We start from the raw sequence: 14447 nt of genomic DNA on the forward strand, positions 1-14447 counted from the left end.
GCCAAAAACAGATCCTCCCACAGGGGGCAACCGCGGCCGTAAACCTCAGGAAGATATTTGTTTTCCCAAGCGTCTGCGTGTTGCTAGCTACGGTTGAAGGAGACTTGCACGCCTCATTGTGATTATAATAAAGCTATCCTGCACGCGGCGGTGCCTGTCGGCACAGCGCGACACGCAGAAGTTTGAGGGGGAGCAGCGCGCAGGGCTAGTGGCGCAAGTGGATTAGCGGCCTCTGTCTTCGTTCAGCTTGTAGGGCTTCCTATTGCTACATAGAAACCTAAACCGCAGAGGGACGCAGAAGAAAGCCCCGGGGAGAGCCTGTGTCGCCAGGCGTGCTGCAAGGGGAGGCAAGGGAATGCAATTAAAACAAGCAGGAAGTTCTGGATCCCCCAGGTAGGGCGTTTGGACATTTTGAACAGGCTTCAGTCAGCGCAGCTCGAGCTCAGGGTCCTCCACAACCTCAAACACAGACAGCCGCACTTCAAATGGTTGTCTGTTGGTTTTTCGGCGTCGCAAGGGCGCGACTTCACCGAGGAGCCACGAAATACCCCGTCTCGCCGCCCCTTTAATCGTGCGGAGGGTCTCACTGGTGCCTTCGCGTAAGAAAGCGCGATCGCTGGAGAGATCCCATGTGTCAAGAATGCTAGCCGACAAGGTTTTCTCTTGTCCCCTCTGCTAAGCAGCCTACAGGAAAGAACGCAGACCGCCGCGAAGGTGTGTCTGACCTAGTCTACACATAGTGTGTTCTACTATCCTGGCGACAAAACGAAACTAAAAAGAGGGCGCGCGCCTGGCAAATCCAGGCGCGCGGCGCATGGCCTGTCCTGCTCTCGGCCTCCTATGTGTGCGGCAAGGGACGCCGATGCCTGAACGAGTTGCCACCGTGGGCCCAGTGCCTAGACTCTTTGAATACCCCCCTTTCGCGCTCCATATCGACCTCCTGTGATTCGCCCTTTTCGTTGCCGCACTGCCCGCGCTGGCTTTGAAGCTCTCCTCAGTTTGAGTTATGGCGCCATTGGTTTACATCAGAATGTCAAGCTCGAGATGCCTGCTGAGCGGACTTTGGTGCCGTTTTGCGGATGCGCTGTAAGCACCATTCTCGTCTCAGCAGTGCGCCACAGGCTCTGCCGACATGGCGCCGCTTCATATTTTTTCGTCATTTCTCATCGCGGCCTCTGAGGTTGCGCCTTCTGCCGCGTCTTTCTTCGCGTCGTCTCCCCACCGGTATCCGTCGTCTCTCTCGCCTCCGCCTAGCCGCATACCTTCGCCGGCGAAGGGGACGAAGGCGCTTGAGCGAGAGGGCTGCAGAAGAGCTTCGCCCTCCGCGACGACGCCAGTCGTCGGGTGCCCCGGTGTGAAGAGGCCCGGAGAAGGCGACGTTCCCGTCGCCCCGTATTCGGGCTCTCCCGCAGGCAGGAAAAATGCTACCTCGGTGGCCTGGATCTCCAAGATATTTCGCTTGTAGATTCGCCACGCCAGCCAGGCAGTCAAAAGGCTGAACACGCACAAGGAAGCAAAAAACCCTAGTTATTCCCGAGGAAAATGTCGCGGTAGGGCCTTTCAAAAGACGCACACAGCACACTGGACAAAAATGGCTACAAGGGTAGCAGAGACAACGCACTAGGAACGCGGCGCCTGGGCAGCTGTAAGGCCTCATATGCAAGGGACTCAGCACTTCGAAACAGATCTAGAGGGATCCGAGGAGTTCACAGAAGCGGGGAAAGACGGAAAAAACAGAGCATATCTGTAGAAGAAATCAACTGCGTGTGGCTAGGGGGCGAGATACTCGGGTCAACAAACGGAAGGAACGCGTCGCTACCGCTTGACACGCTCAGCTGCAATCTCATCTGGGAAGGCACAGCGGCGTCGGCAAGCGGTTCCACGCATCACCGTCTGCCACCCACGCTCCTGCGCGGTTTGTGCGACTGACCTACAAGGCGGCTATGAAGGAGGAAGAGATGCTTTTTTCTGCCTGAACATCATCCGCATCCCTCCCCGCCCCTCCCTCCTCTGCCCTCTTTGTCCCCAACTCACCAGACCAGAGGGCTGACGCAGAAGCAGACGAGTTCGACGTAGATTTGCCAGACAGCGGGCGGTCGCTCCGGCGGGTACATGCGCGGCAGAGGCGGCGGAGCGCCTGCCTGCGTCTCGTTTCTCCCAGGACCTGCGTGTTCAGGTTTGTCCTGGTAGGGCGACTGGGAGGCGGGGGGCAGCAGATAGGGCCGGTCGTAGACAGAAGGGTACAGCGGGCGCCAGTAGTACTGCGGGTCGAGCCAGGCTGTCCCGAAGGGCCCCGTGAATTTCATCACCAGCCAAAAGAGATCCGAGAGGCCGAGGATGAGCGCAAAGAAGGAGAGAAAGAAGAGGCGAATGACGGCGGGCGTCGCGGTGACGTTGAACCCGAGGAACACGAGAAAAAAATTTGAGACGGCAACTAGAGGACGGGGCGTAAGCAGTCGCGCAGTCCCCACAAGGGCCTGGAGCCCCACGGCGAGACGGAGCCAGCCTTCAGACTTGAACATCCAGCCGCAAACCGCTGAAAAACAAGTCGGCCCTCCAGGCGCGCGCGGCGCCCCGGAGGGCGCCGGGGGAGTCCCCGTCTGGGTGATCATCGCTCGTCAAAATTCTGGCGCTTTGGCGCCGTTCAGCGCCGTTCCCGCCCTTGCGCTGCGGAGACGCGTGTCCACGCTCAGCCTTTCGCTGCAACACTCACGTGAAGGGGGAAAGGCCGCTGCGCTGCGGCATTTCAGAGGCGCTGGAACAGCCCACGGCATCCGACGAGTCTGAAGTCCGCAGAAAAACTGAGGGCAGCCCCCCAGCATGGCGACGCTCGCGGCGCCGCGGCGCGCCCTAGTAAAGCTTCCAGCCACGCGCCTCCGCAAACAGGGAGAGGCGACGAAAAAGCTGCGAAAGGAGGCGTAGGTATACCTTAAAACAGCCCACAGGGGGGGAGAGCCAGAAGGCAAAGAAGCGTGCGGCAGTCTCCGCTTGACTCGCACGGATGACAGACAAACGAAACGGGCGCCGAGAATGGCCTGTTCCCTTAAAACGCAGACATACTGGGATTCAAAGGGGGAAACTCGAGGGGAGAGAGACGACCAAAGTTGCTCGGCGAGAATGGACTCCTGAGCATGGTAGGGTCGCGATCTTTGCACCGCGGCGTACCGGCATTGACGCGCAATTTAAGAAAGGGTTATCACACACAAAGACGTCTGCTTACGGCTGCAGCGGCCTCAGACTCACCTCTCAGGACGAAGGTGAACGCCACAGACGACGGACTCAGTTCCAGGGTTGTAGGAAGAGAGCCAAAACAACTCCCCAAGGTCTCCAACTGCGGATGTGTGCTCAGGACTAAGAGCAGGCGCCCAGCGGAGAGGAGTCAAATTGATGCAAGATGACTGTTTGGGAACAGATTCTGTAAAGGCTGACTTTGTTGGCCTATGCAAAAGGTTTGGCGCCACCAGCTAACGCCTAAGAAGACACTCGCAGCGTAGGCTCCTCCAGACCCCTTTTCGGACAAAAGTCCTTCAGATGATGAAGCAGTGACGAAAATCTTCACTTTCCGGAAGCCACCGGATGCAGGGACGAAGGAAAGGAACCGAGAGACGGACATTCCGCAGGATGAGTCGCCGCCCTCTAGCATCTCCTCCTCCTATGGCGTCAACAAGATACAAGACAAGCGCGCACGCGCGAGTCCGATGAGCCGCCTCTCCGCAAAGATGCACTCCTGGCAAGTCGAAAATCGAGGAAGGAAACTCCGAAAGTGTCTCGACAGAAGAAGCAACATGTGGAAAAAGTCGTCTTTTCACCGGAGACCGGCCGCCCGTCGGAAAAAACCGCGGATGTCTGCTTGGGGCCGGCAACAGCCGAAGCGAAGCATGGCTAGTTGCATGCGGACACAATTGCCGCTGGGTGTTTCTGAGGCACTCCAATTTGCCACAGAGACGCGAGCAAGTCCTGCATGCCGGTCACGATTGACTTCTCCACGGCCATGACGGTTTCCCCTAAAAAATACAGGTTGTTTGCTGCACTGAAATGCCGCTTTATAGGTGTCTGTCTCTTGGTGTTAGCGCGACCCGCACTAAGCCGTACGCACGATGGCAGCCCGACGAGTTCTAAGCTCCGGCATTCCGCAACCAGACACGTTGTCGGGGACTCGTGGCTCTCGCAGAATGCCGACGATATCGTTGGATAACTGGTTCGATTGAAACATGCTGGCGGTTGAGGCCGGCGGCGTCTCGCGCGAGCGACGAAATGCAAGATACGGTGGCGCCCGCGGATCACCCTTTGCCTCTGTGCGTGTTCTCTCGCAGAGGAGGGAGAGAGCTTCGCTTCGGTCTGGAGCTCTGAGCCACGCGGGGACGCCTGCTTGATGCTGAGTGACGTGCATCAACTCAGTTCGGCCGACAGGCGCGCAGCGGAGACGTACCGCTACCGACAGCAGCCACATGGGATGAACGCCACCAGCGTAGAGCCGTGAGAATTCGGCTCGCCTCAGCTGCAGAGACTGACTCACGCCACGATGCTTGCGCAGCTCAGGACTGTGGTGCTGCGCACGCCCACGCATACTTCCGCATTCGCGCGCGATATGTTGACTGGCTGTGTTCATCAGACCGCACACTCTCCTCCAAGTGCTTTGGCTACGCCAGTTTGCTGCTGCCGCCAAGTTGCCTGCACGCCCTTCTCACGCGCTTCCGCGTCAACGGGCGGAAAAGCTCGTGTGAAGACGACGCGCTGTGGGGCCAGGCAGAGAGCCTGAGCAATTGGCGACCTGAGCAGAGACGGCAGCGCGTCTCCCCAGACCGACGCATTCCTCTGGGCGTCATGTATGGATTTCTCAGTCCTCTTAACGACGAGAGAAACCTACTACTTAGCTGCTAGTCTGATCAGTAGCGTCGTACACGGAGTGATAATCTCTGAGGCGATGAGTTAGCAGCTTTTTCTGGGGAAGTGTCCGCCCCGCACGAACGGCAGCGCTTCACGGACGAGTAGAAAACATGGGGTTGGTGCCGCCACGCCTCCCACTCGGGCATCTGTATCGCCGCCCCGCGATGACTGCGTAAGGGCTTCGCTTACTCACAGGCCGTTTGAGGCTGCAATCTAAGCGCGAGTCAAATCGCCCGTAAACGCTGAGCCGTCTGGCGCAACTTGGTGCGTGTACGTGGGACAAGTGACAGCCCGAAGAGTAGCGGCGGGGATGTGTAAGCATATTGACTACGATGTGAGAAAAGTGCACGAAAAGCTCGTTGTCACGGAACACAAACGCGAGCAGTTCGCTCGGGCCTACAGGCCGGTCAGCATTTTTGTGCGTTCGCTGCCAGCCACGCGCATGCGCGCGAGTCAGTGCCCGCCTCCGGCAGAGTCCCCCAGCCATCCGTCTGTCTCCTTCTCTCTGTCTGTGTCTCTCTCTCTGCGCGCTCCGCGATGCGTTGCGCGGAGGGCACTCTTCACTCTGCGCCTTGTGTGCGCGGCCTCGCCGCAGCGGCGCGCACCAGTTCGCCGCGCGTTGGCCCGGACTCCTCGGTGTCTCTGCTAAGGGGGGACCGCCGCCCGACAGCCCAACTCCGCGCTCCCCTACGAGCACCACTGGCGCATCACGGAGTCGTAGGTGGGGTCCTCGTGGAGCTCGACGCTTCTCCTTCGCGAGCCGAGGCCGCGATTCCCCGGCGACACGTGCCCTCGGAGGCCGGCGGGTTGTCTGTGGGCAGACTCGGCGGATTCGCGCGTCCCCGCCGCCTCTAAGGCATCACTCTCCTCGCTGCCCGACGCCTCTTGGTAATCCAAAAGGGCACCGCTGCCCCCCCACTCTCGCGCGTCCTCTTCTTCGGAGTCGGAGTCCTGGTGCTCCCTGCCTCGCCCTGCGCTCTCTGTCGGGCGGTTCGGCCGGCGACGGGGGGACCCGGCGCCGCGCCTGCCCTGGCGCCGTCCCGCTTTCGCGCCGCCGCGGCTGGAGTCGAGGAAGAACACCAGCGCGGCGACAGCAAGGCAGAGTAGAGTCGTCCCGCCCGCCACGACGACTGCGACGTTGGCGACGCTGTCCAGTGCAGACTGCGCGGCGTCTTTCTCTCCGCTCTCAGGGGGCGGACTTCGAGCGCGTGCCTCTCTCGGCGCAGACTCGCCCGCCTGGGCACACAGGCCCGCGTCGCAGTCCGCACGGAAGGACTCCGACGCGAACGGCGGCTCGGCAGGGCGGGAGCGCGCTCCCGCCCTGCCGCTGAAACCGCCAGCTAGCGCGATGAGGAACCCGACAAAGGCGACGAGGAAGGCACTAGCGATCACGCACAGCACCTGAACCGGGACGGGTCCGAAGCTCTCGGCGATTGACGCCGGCTGCGAGGACTCCTCCCCCCTCCCCCCCTCGGGAGACAGCTCGTCGTCTGAGAAGGCGTCCTCTCTCGAGCTCCGCCCTGAGGAGACGGTGGGAGAGGACGCGACCGAAGAGGCGCGCCCGTCGGAATCGCCCCCGGCCTCCGCGATCTTCCGCTCCAGTGCCTTCCGCAAGGTCTGCTGCTTCTCTTTGAGCAGCCGCAGTAGCCTCTCGTGGACTTGCTTCTTCTGCTGTAGCAGCGCCCGCGCGTCCAGCCTCTGCGCCGCCTGCACCACTCGCCTGTCGGCCTCCTCCACAGACGCGACTTCGAAGCTCACCGACCGCTGCAGGCGGCAGAGGTCTTCGCGGGGGGTCTCAGGCTGCCGCGGTCGCTCGAACGCCTCTCCGGGTCTGGAGCGCGTGCCCGATCGGGAAGCACCCCCCGCAGACCGCGTCTCGCGAACGATGCTTGCAGACTCAGACGCGGGTAGACAGCTCTCTTCGGCGATGTCGCCCCCCTTCCCCGACTCAACCCATGCAGGCCCGCTGCTGGCAACGCCTCTCTTCGTCGCCTGCCGGGTCTCTCCGCACCGGCCGCGCAGCGCATGTCGCTCGGTGCTTCGCCGACCCCCGGCCTCCGCCTCGGCGCGTTTCCCGATGCTCAGATCTTCCTTGGAGCCAGACGGTGTACGTACGCCGCCACCCTTCCTCGCAGCCTGGTCGGCACCGGAGTCCTCTCGCCCGCGAGGCGGGGACGTTTCCCTCGTGGGCATCTCTTCGGCGTCGCTTTTGGAGTCCGCTGCGCAGCACGATGAGCCGCTCCGCTTCGGACTCCGCCCCGGCGAGGCCTCTGAGCGTGCAGAGGGCGTCTCTTCTGGCGCTCTATCCTCGGCCTGCGCGGCGGCATCTCTGTCGCGCGGCGCGGCTTTGCAGCTGCTGCAGGGCGTGTGCGAGGCAGAATCTTTCCTCGAGTGTTCTTGATTTCCGGACAGGGCCTTGGAGGCTGCACCGAGCTCTGCGGGCTCTCCGCGCGACGCAGCAGACGCCGCGACTGCCTTAGGCGTTTCCTCGCGCTCGTCGCTCCGCAGCATGGCTTTGTAAGTCTTCGCAGAGCGACGCTTGTAGCGCTGAATCTGCAGGAAAACAAAGGGCACCGCCACGGGCTCGGTCAATAAAAGCGATGCACGCGTGTGCAAAACGCTAGATATACGCAAAATGCGAGTCCCGCGAGTCAAAGGACATGGAAATCCCAGCCCCGCCGCGGAGACGACGTCGAATGAACGAGGCATGGCGCGGTAGCGGGCTCGCTGGGGGGGGGGGGGGGGCTCTGAGCTGCTGCGCAGCAGAGAGAAAAACTTCGATCTTCAGCGGCCTGCCTAACATACACGGCAGTCTGCTGATCGGCTCCCGGGGCGTCGCGAGGTGTCCACGCGAGAGCGTTTGCAGCTGGAAAAACGCGGAAGGCGGCCGAACGCGCCGAGCCAGGATCTGAGCCCCTCGCCGAACGGGCGGAAGAGAGAGATATCGCAGCGCGGCGTACCTTTTCGCGGAGAAGCAGCAAGGCGTCTCGCACTTCTCGGTTGCCTGGCTCCTGCTCGTGGGCCTTCATCAGATCCTGCAGGGAAAAAACAGACACACACGCAGATATCTGCAGGCGCCCCTGACGCTGGGAACCCAGACAAGTAGAGACATATCATCTGCGCGTGTCTGCGACAGCGTTTGTCGTTCGACTCAGTTTCACGGGGCTTCAGGCTCCTGCCCGTCTCCTTCCCCTGAGCTGACTCCAATAGTGAAGCGTTGTGAAAATGTATGTTTTCGTCTGCCTTGCAACGTCGCAAGTGTCTGCGCGAAGCGCTGCGTGCGCAGATGAAGCGTAGACGAGTCTCCTCTGCTTCCCAGAAGACCCGAGACTTTGTTCCCGCTGCCTCGCGAGCTTGTGCGGCTGGAGCCACCCAACAGCAGCCTCACTTCCTTCGCCTCGACGAAGTGATCCTGCTGCAAATACGCCAGGCCGCGACGGTAGTGAGCCTTGACGTTGGTGGGATCCATCTCGAGAGCCTAAAGGCAGCAAAACACGTCTCAAAAAAGCTATCAAAATGGCATAAAGGCGCCCTGCCTGAGACGAAACACGCGCGACGAAAGCGGCCTGCGCCTCAGAGGAAGAAGGCACTCCAGAGAACCAGTGCGGAAAGAAAACAGACAAAGAGAAACAACGGAGACGTTGAAAGCAAAGGCGGCCGCCCGGTACACTCGGCAGGCCAGCTCTGTGCACTTCTCACGCGCGCGGAAACCTCCACGCGTCTGCATACTTCCGCGCGCCAGTGGCTCGTCTAGGTGCCCATGCTTCTGAAAACTCCGCGCCCGCGCCCATGCGAGGTGAGCCTGCGGAAGGCAGAAAACTGCGAGAAGAGGCAGCTTTTCTCGCCGAGGCACTTGAGTGCCCCTTGAACTCGCGCTCACAAGGCGGCACTGGATGTAGACCTCGTCGAAGTCCTGCTGTTGAAGTTTGCACGCCGCGAGGTTGAGATGGCAAGGCAGCTTCACTGAGTCCATCCGCTTCTGCTCTTCGTCCGTGTCAGGAAACGTGTAGTCGAACTGCAGCAGCGCCTGAGGGGAAGCCAAAAACGCAGACATCTCCAGAAATGCTGTAAAAGATATGTAAGCAGGTTTCCAGATTCGCGCGTGACAGACGGAGATGCGAAACCGCGAGTAACCGCGCGTGTTTGACAGGTGAGGCTCGGCTCGGGAGGGGGGGCAGCCGCCAGGTAAGGAACACGTACCTTACGATAGTTGACAGCGGCGAGGCCGTAATTCTTCTCCCTGAACGCCGCGTTTCCTTCTTGCCGGAATCTGAAAGACCACCAGCAAAGGAATGGATTCAGAGTGCGCGCGCAAAAGAGCGGATACAGAAAACGAGACGAAACAGCAAAAGAGGCGCCGACCTGCAGGTGTCTCTCGAGACGGCGCCACAACGAGGGACGACAACAAAGAGAAATCTCCACGTTCAGAGAGAGCTGGCCGCGTCGTCCTCAACGCGGAAAATAGAAAACCCCGGTTTCCACGAGCGAAAACCCGCGAAACGAGGAGGGCGGCGCAGAGCCTGAGAACAGGAGGCGAGGGTCCCCTTTCTGGTCAGCCCCACGAGGAGAAACACACGCAGGTAGGCAGGCGCTCCTCTGCGGCAAATAACATGAAAGTCGAGCGCAAAGGAGAGTGTTCGTCGCCTCACCGATCCGCCGCGACGATCTTCTCTCCCGTGGGCTTCTCGTAGATTTGCCGCTCCTGCGGAAAAAAGAGAAGCGCACACAGAGGCCTACTCGGTTACCAGCAAATAGATGAACACAGATAGGTATAGACAGACAGACACACAAATGTAGGTCCTCATATAGATAGAAATAGATATAGCGAGGCAGACAGAGAGATGCAGACTGCCGTTGTATGCACTGTGCACATAACGTCCTCTGTTTGCGCTTGAAGAATCGGCGCGGCTGGTTCGAGTCTGGAAGCGCCTATTCGCGCAAAAGAAGCAATTAGCATATGCAAGGGATCCGGTCGCAGGAACGACACAGCCGCTTCGTAGTCGAGCGGCTTGTCGGGAAAAAACTTTTTTAAAAAATTCGCCTGCGAGAGCGTGTACACGGCGGAGGCGCGCCACGATCCGCGCGCCTCCTTTTTCTGCGACAACGATCAGCAACATAGTCCAGCCCTTTCTGAGTGAGGAAATGTCTCTCCTCTGAAGCCTCCTCTTTGTCGCGTGAACGACAAAGAACGCCAATTTCTCACCTTGGAGTGGTCGTGTGAGCAGCCCTGCATCATCTCCCTCGCTGCCGCCGCTTGCGCTTCCTCCTGCCTTCGCCGCCTCTCCTCTTCTTCGTCCAGCTTCTTGCTTAGCCGCTCGTATTTGCCTGCAGCGCAGAGACGCCCCACGCGAAACAAAGATGGTAAAAAACAGACGCCAGCGCGTGCCGCATCTGCACACACGTATCCGCACGACGCGCATGCAAAGTCGCATCTACTAGTCTTGAAGGCATGATAGCAGGCGACTTACCGTAGTCAGTGTTGCTCATCACCTGGAGCGGTGATGACTTGGCGGCCTGCAAACATGAAAGAAACCGCGATTCCACATGCAGGAGAAAGAGCGATAGGCGATATATAGCTCGAAGAGGTATTTGAAGCGCAAGCTGAATTCACGCGATGTCTCTGCGCCTAGACGTGCATCCGCATATCTCAAGATCTGTGAATATGTGTGCTCTTGACTATGCTCATACACAAGACATCCACAGGCGAAGCGGCGCCTTCCCCACCCTCTGCGAGCTGAAGTCTCACAGGCTGGAACGCGCGTAGCAGCGCCTCCGTTCGCCGCGTCGGTGGACCCCAAAACGCCTCCGGGGGACACATCATGGTTCCTCTTTGTTCTCTCTAAGGATACTTCGGCAACTAATCATGCAAGCGTGGGTGAGTGCCTCTGCGCATAGCGGATCACGGCTGCACTATATATATATATATATATATATATATACTTGTACAAATCTGACTGCAGAAGACAGACACACGCAGCCCCGCCGAAGCAGAGAGGGAACAGCGACGACACCGCGAGGCCGAGCCCTGCTTTTCCACACAATTATCGCTACTGCAAAGACACCAACGTCTCCTGGCAGCTCCAGCCACGCACCTCTGCGCTCGTTTCGTGTCGGTTGGAGGCGGAGAGGCCCACAGGCTCCTCTTCGGCTGCGTTGATCTCCGCCTGAAGCCTTTTTCGTTCAAGCTCATCGTCGAGGAAGCGCCGCGCGAAGCTAAGCGCCTTTTCGGAGCTCCGCGTCTGGCCTCTTTCCTTCTTCATCGTTCCGCAGACTTGATGAAAAAGCGGGATGGAAGGTCACAAAAAGAAACACTCCGCGGCACCGGAGACGTGACCGGCTGCCGGGTTGCGGCGCCAACAAAGCGTGAGGCAAGAGGACAAACACAAGACAGCAGCAGACGCCAGGAAGGAGGGAAAAAGAGCCGAAGCGCAGGCAAGAGTTTGAGAAGACGTTTTTTTCGCTGCGGCTCTCCGTTTGATCAAGAAAAGTGCCAATAGTGAGACGATGATAATGCGTATGGCCACGACGGAAACATCCGAAACGGCAGCTTCCTGCTGCTCTCCGCCGTTCTTGAGATCCCGGCCTTGCCAATCCCTAGGTCTCTCAGGGCATCCGACGCTGCAAAGGGGAGCAAGAGTTCATTCTTGTCGCACCGAAGTTTCCCCTCACAAGGTGGCGTCGGCCGAGAGGCGGCGCTTCTTTCCTTCCGGCGGGATCACCTGTGTTTTTCCGCTAGGCAGAAAAAAGACTCCTTTGCTCTCGCCTACGCTCTGGGGAGACCGGGCGCTTGGAAAGCGTGTCGCAGACGAGATTCGTTCAAAGAAGCGCCTCTCAAACTTACACGGCTGATTGCCAGGACAAGGACGCTGTCGCGAAGGCGCGGCGAAGGGACGTCCCCCCTGCACAAGGCGGATCAGGCATCGCGTCACTCGCCGGAAAAACAGGGGGAATACACTTCACGAGTCACGAAGGACCGTGCCAAACAAATCGAGAGCGGCTTCAGGGCGCAGTGCAGGTGTACCACTGCAGCCAGCCGCATGCGCGCAGTGAGAAATATGCGAAAGCGGCTTCACGTGAACAGTTGAAGGAGCCGAATGGCCTTCAAAGCCGTCAGCGCATAGACTAGCGGCCGAAACATGTAACAAGGGCTAAAGTTTGGAACGAGTTCCACAGCACGCGCACGCAGCACCTGTCCACTGGGTCTGCGGCTCTCTCCGGCGAAAAAGCCAAGAACAGACAGAGCTAGTTCTCCATATCAAGGAGGGAGGCTACAGAAGGACATCACTAGCGAAAGAAGCGAGTGAAACGAGCGAAGACCAGCGAGCACCCAGCAAGGCACCTAGGGGAGGGCAACCTTTTCGAGACAGGAGTCGCGCTCGCTGCGGTGTCTCACCAGACACTCCGAATCGTGTGACCCCGGAAAACGAAAGCGGGGACTAAAAATGGAGGAAAACCGGCATCTCGCGAGAAGCGGATGCTGTTCACAAGAGCTCCTCAAGACAACGGCGACAGACGCGCATGCTGATCAGTTCGCTCGCGAAAAAGAAGACATCCCTTTTCCCCTTGCCGTTGCAGTTTGCACACGTCAGGAGCGCGGCAGCGTCCACTGCCACGCAGCCACGCGCACGCGACTGCACTCGGACGGAAACACTGAAAAAAAACTGGAGCCTGTCTGTCCTCAGCCGCTCGTAGAGGGCGCCTCTGTCGATGATTCAAGGAGAGACCACGCTTGCTGCTTCGCCCTGGCATCGGAAGGCATTCAGTTCCACGCCATGGCATCTGCGCTGCTCACGCTGAATGGGCATGTGTCAGGAGTCTGCATCAGGGCGCTTGCTTCCGCTCGCGCGCTCCTCTCTGTGTCCTTCTTTCTCTAATCCGCCAAGAAGAGGATGCCACAGGAGTTGCATCGTCGATCCAGGCGGGTTTCCTTCGGAATCCGTCGGCTCACAGCACCTCCTGCAACGATCTACGTTCATCGATCGCGCTGGTCTGCGGCACATCTTTGCTCGAGATGCGCACAGCGCACCCTCCGGCCGGGACGAGCAGTGGCTGCCGGCTCTTCAAAGCAGTTCCTCCAACATGATTGTGAAAGTCTGACCCCACCTCTCTGGTTTCGGTCCCGCGCCCGTCGCCCTTCTTGGTGCCTCCTTACTGCTCCAGCGTCCACAAACCGTGCCTACACATCTGCCGCCGCTGCTTCGTCTTCGCCGTGCATCGACGCGGCTCTCTGTGCAGCGTTTTGTCTCTGTGGACCTGAAAAACAGCACAGTCTTCCTCTGAAATCCTTCTCCTTCGCTGCTCCCGACGGTCGTGCGACGCAGCTCTCAGCGAGGCCGTTCTGCTCCCGTTGGTCCGCCACGTCCTGCCTCCAACAGTTTTCTCTTGTTCGCCACTAGATCTCCTCATCGTCACCCGCATGCGTGGAGTGCGCTTCAGGATTTGAACTTCCCTCTGATGTCCGCAGGTCTGCCTGGCCCCCGAGTCTTCCAAGCACCTTCCTCGTTTTCGTTCTCCCTGCTTTCCTTTTCTTTCGTCAGTTCGGCGGCGAAGAGCCGCCATAGCCCGTTCGCGTCGAGTGGATCTCGTCTCCATTTGAGAATCGAGCCCTTTCCTCTCGTCGAGGCCGCAGAGAAACAGACAGCTGCGCATTTTTTCTTCCGGCGCCGTCGCATGGGGCCCCAGCATCTTCTGCCGCGCTTCCCGGAGGGAAAGACCGCGCGGGACTTCCCCTTTCTCTCTTTCTCATTCGCGCTCCTTCAAGCACGGGACTCGCTCCCGCATTATGCAGTCCCTCAAAGGGCCTCATCGATTTCTCTTGTTCTGAGCTCCTCTGGGGCCCTGTCGAGCCAATCGCAGCCGTCGAGGCTTCCTCTTCTTCCCTTCGCAGTTGGAAGTTCGCTTCTCTCTGTTGTTCCCGTCGTCTCGCCTTCCTGGTATCCCCCGCCGCCCCACAGTCTTTTCTCTTGCTTTTCGCCTCTTGGCGCCGACGCGTGAGCGTCTCTCCGCATGGATTGTGGTCTGAGAGGCTGAGCGCGCGGCAGACGCCTGCGCCCGTGCTGTCGAAAGTCGTTCTCTCCTCGGCGTTGGTTTTGCCGCGGATGTCCCACACGCCTCCTGCTTTCCGGAACTCGGCAGCCAGTGGATGGTCCCTGAGAAGGGGTGTCTGTTTTTCGGTTTTTCGTCCCTTCTCCAACTAGTTCTTGTTCTCTCCTCCTGCCTCAACGTCTCCTGTCCTCTCTGTTGGACTGCCTGGACGGAGCGGGCTTACGCCGCGGAGGCCCGGGCCTCCTGCCCCCGGGGTCGAGATGCATGGGGCCTGTCGCCCGCTGGCGCGGCTGCCTCTGGATGCGGACGCCGCGCGCGTCCTCTGAAAGACCCTCCCGTTCGCCCTCTCGCGTGCATCTTTCGGCGCTGACCGTTTCACGAAGGACAGGCGAGTGCCTCCGCCGATGCGCTCGCGGCAGTCTCCGCTCCTCCGCTCCCTCTCAGCTAGCTGGGCGAGGGGGGTCCCCTGCGGGCGCCTGTGTGTCGCCTGCAGCCGCTAGCGAGAGCAGGTGCTC

General features: G+C 59.9%; 2 protein-coding genes across 2 annotated transcripts; both read right to left on the minus strand.

The window, feature by feature from the left end:
* Nucleotides 1–1143: 1143 nt before the first annotated feature.
* Nucleotides 1144–2612, minus strand: BESB_083150 (uncharacterized protein; the record flags this gene model as incomplete). The annotated part of the gene is made up of 2 exons (XM_029366665.1): nt 1144–1495; nt 2035–2612. The coding sequence occupies 2 exons, from the start codon at nt 2610–2612 to the stop codon at nt 1144–1146; spliced, it is 930 nt and encodes a 309-aa protein (XP_029217125.1).
* A 2962-nt stretch (nt 2613–5574) lies between these two features.
* Nucleotides 5575–11147, minus strand: BESB_083160 (tetratricopeptide repeat-containing protein; the record flags this gene model as incomplete). The annotated part of the gene is made up of 9 exons (XM_029366666.1): nt 5575–7440; nt 7848–7922; nt 8276–8365; nt 8768–8914; nt 9088–9157; nt 9537–9589; nt 10091–10212; nt 10356–10401; nt 10980–11147. The coding sequence occupies 9 exons, from the start codon at nt 11145–11147 to the stop codon at nt 5575–5577; spliced, it is 2637 nt and encodes an 878-aa protein (XP_029217126.1).
* Between the last annotated feature and the right edge of the window lie 3300 nt (nt 11148–14447).

The sequence above is a fragment of the Besnoitia besnoiti genome, chromosome VIII, assembly GCF_002563875.1.
Source record: "Besnoitia besnoiti strain Bb-Ger1 chromosome VIII, whole genome shotgun sequence".
Lineage (NCBI taxonomy): Eukaryota > Apicomplexa > Conoidasida > Eucoccidiorida > Sarcocystidae > Besnoitia > Besnoitia besnoiti.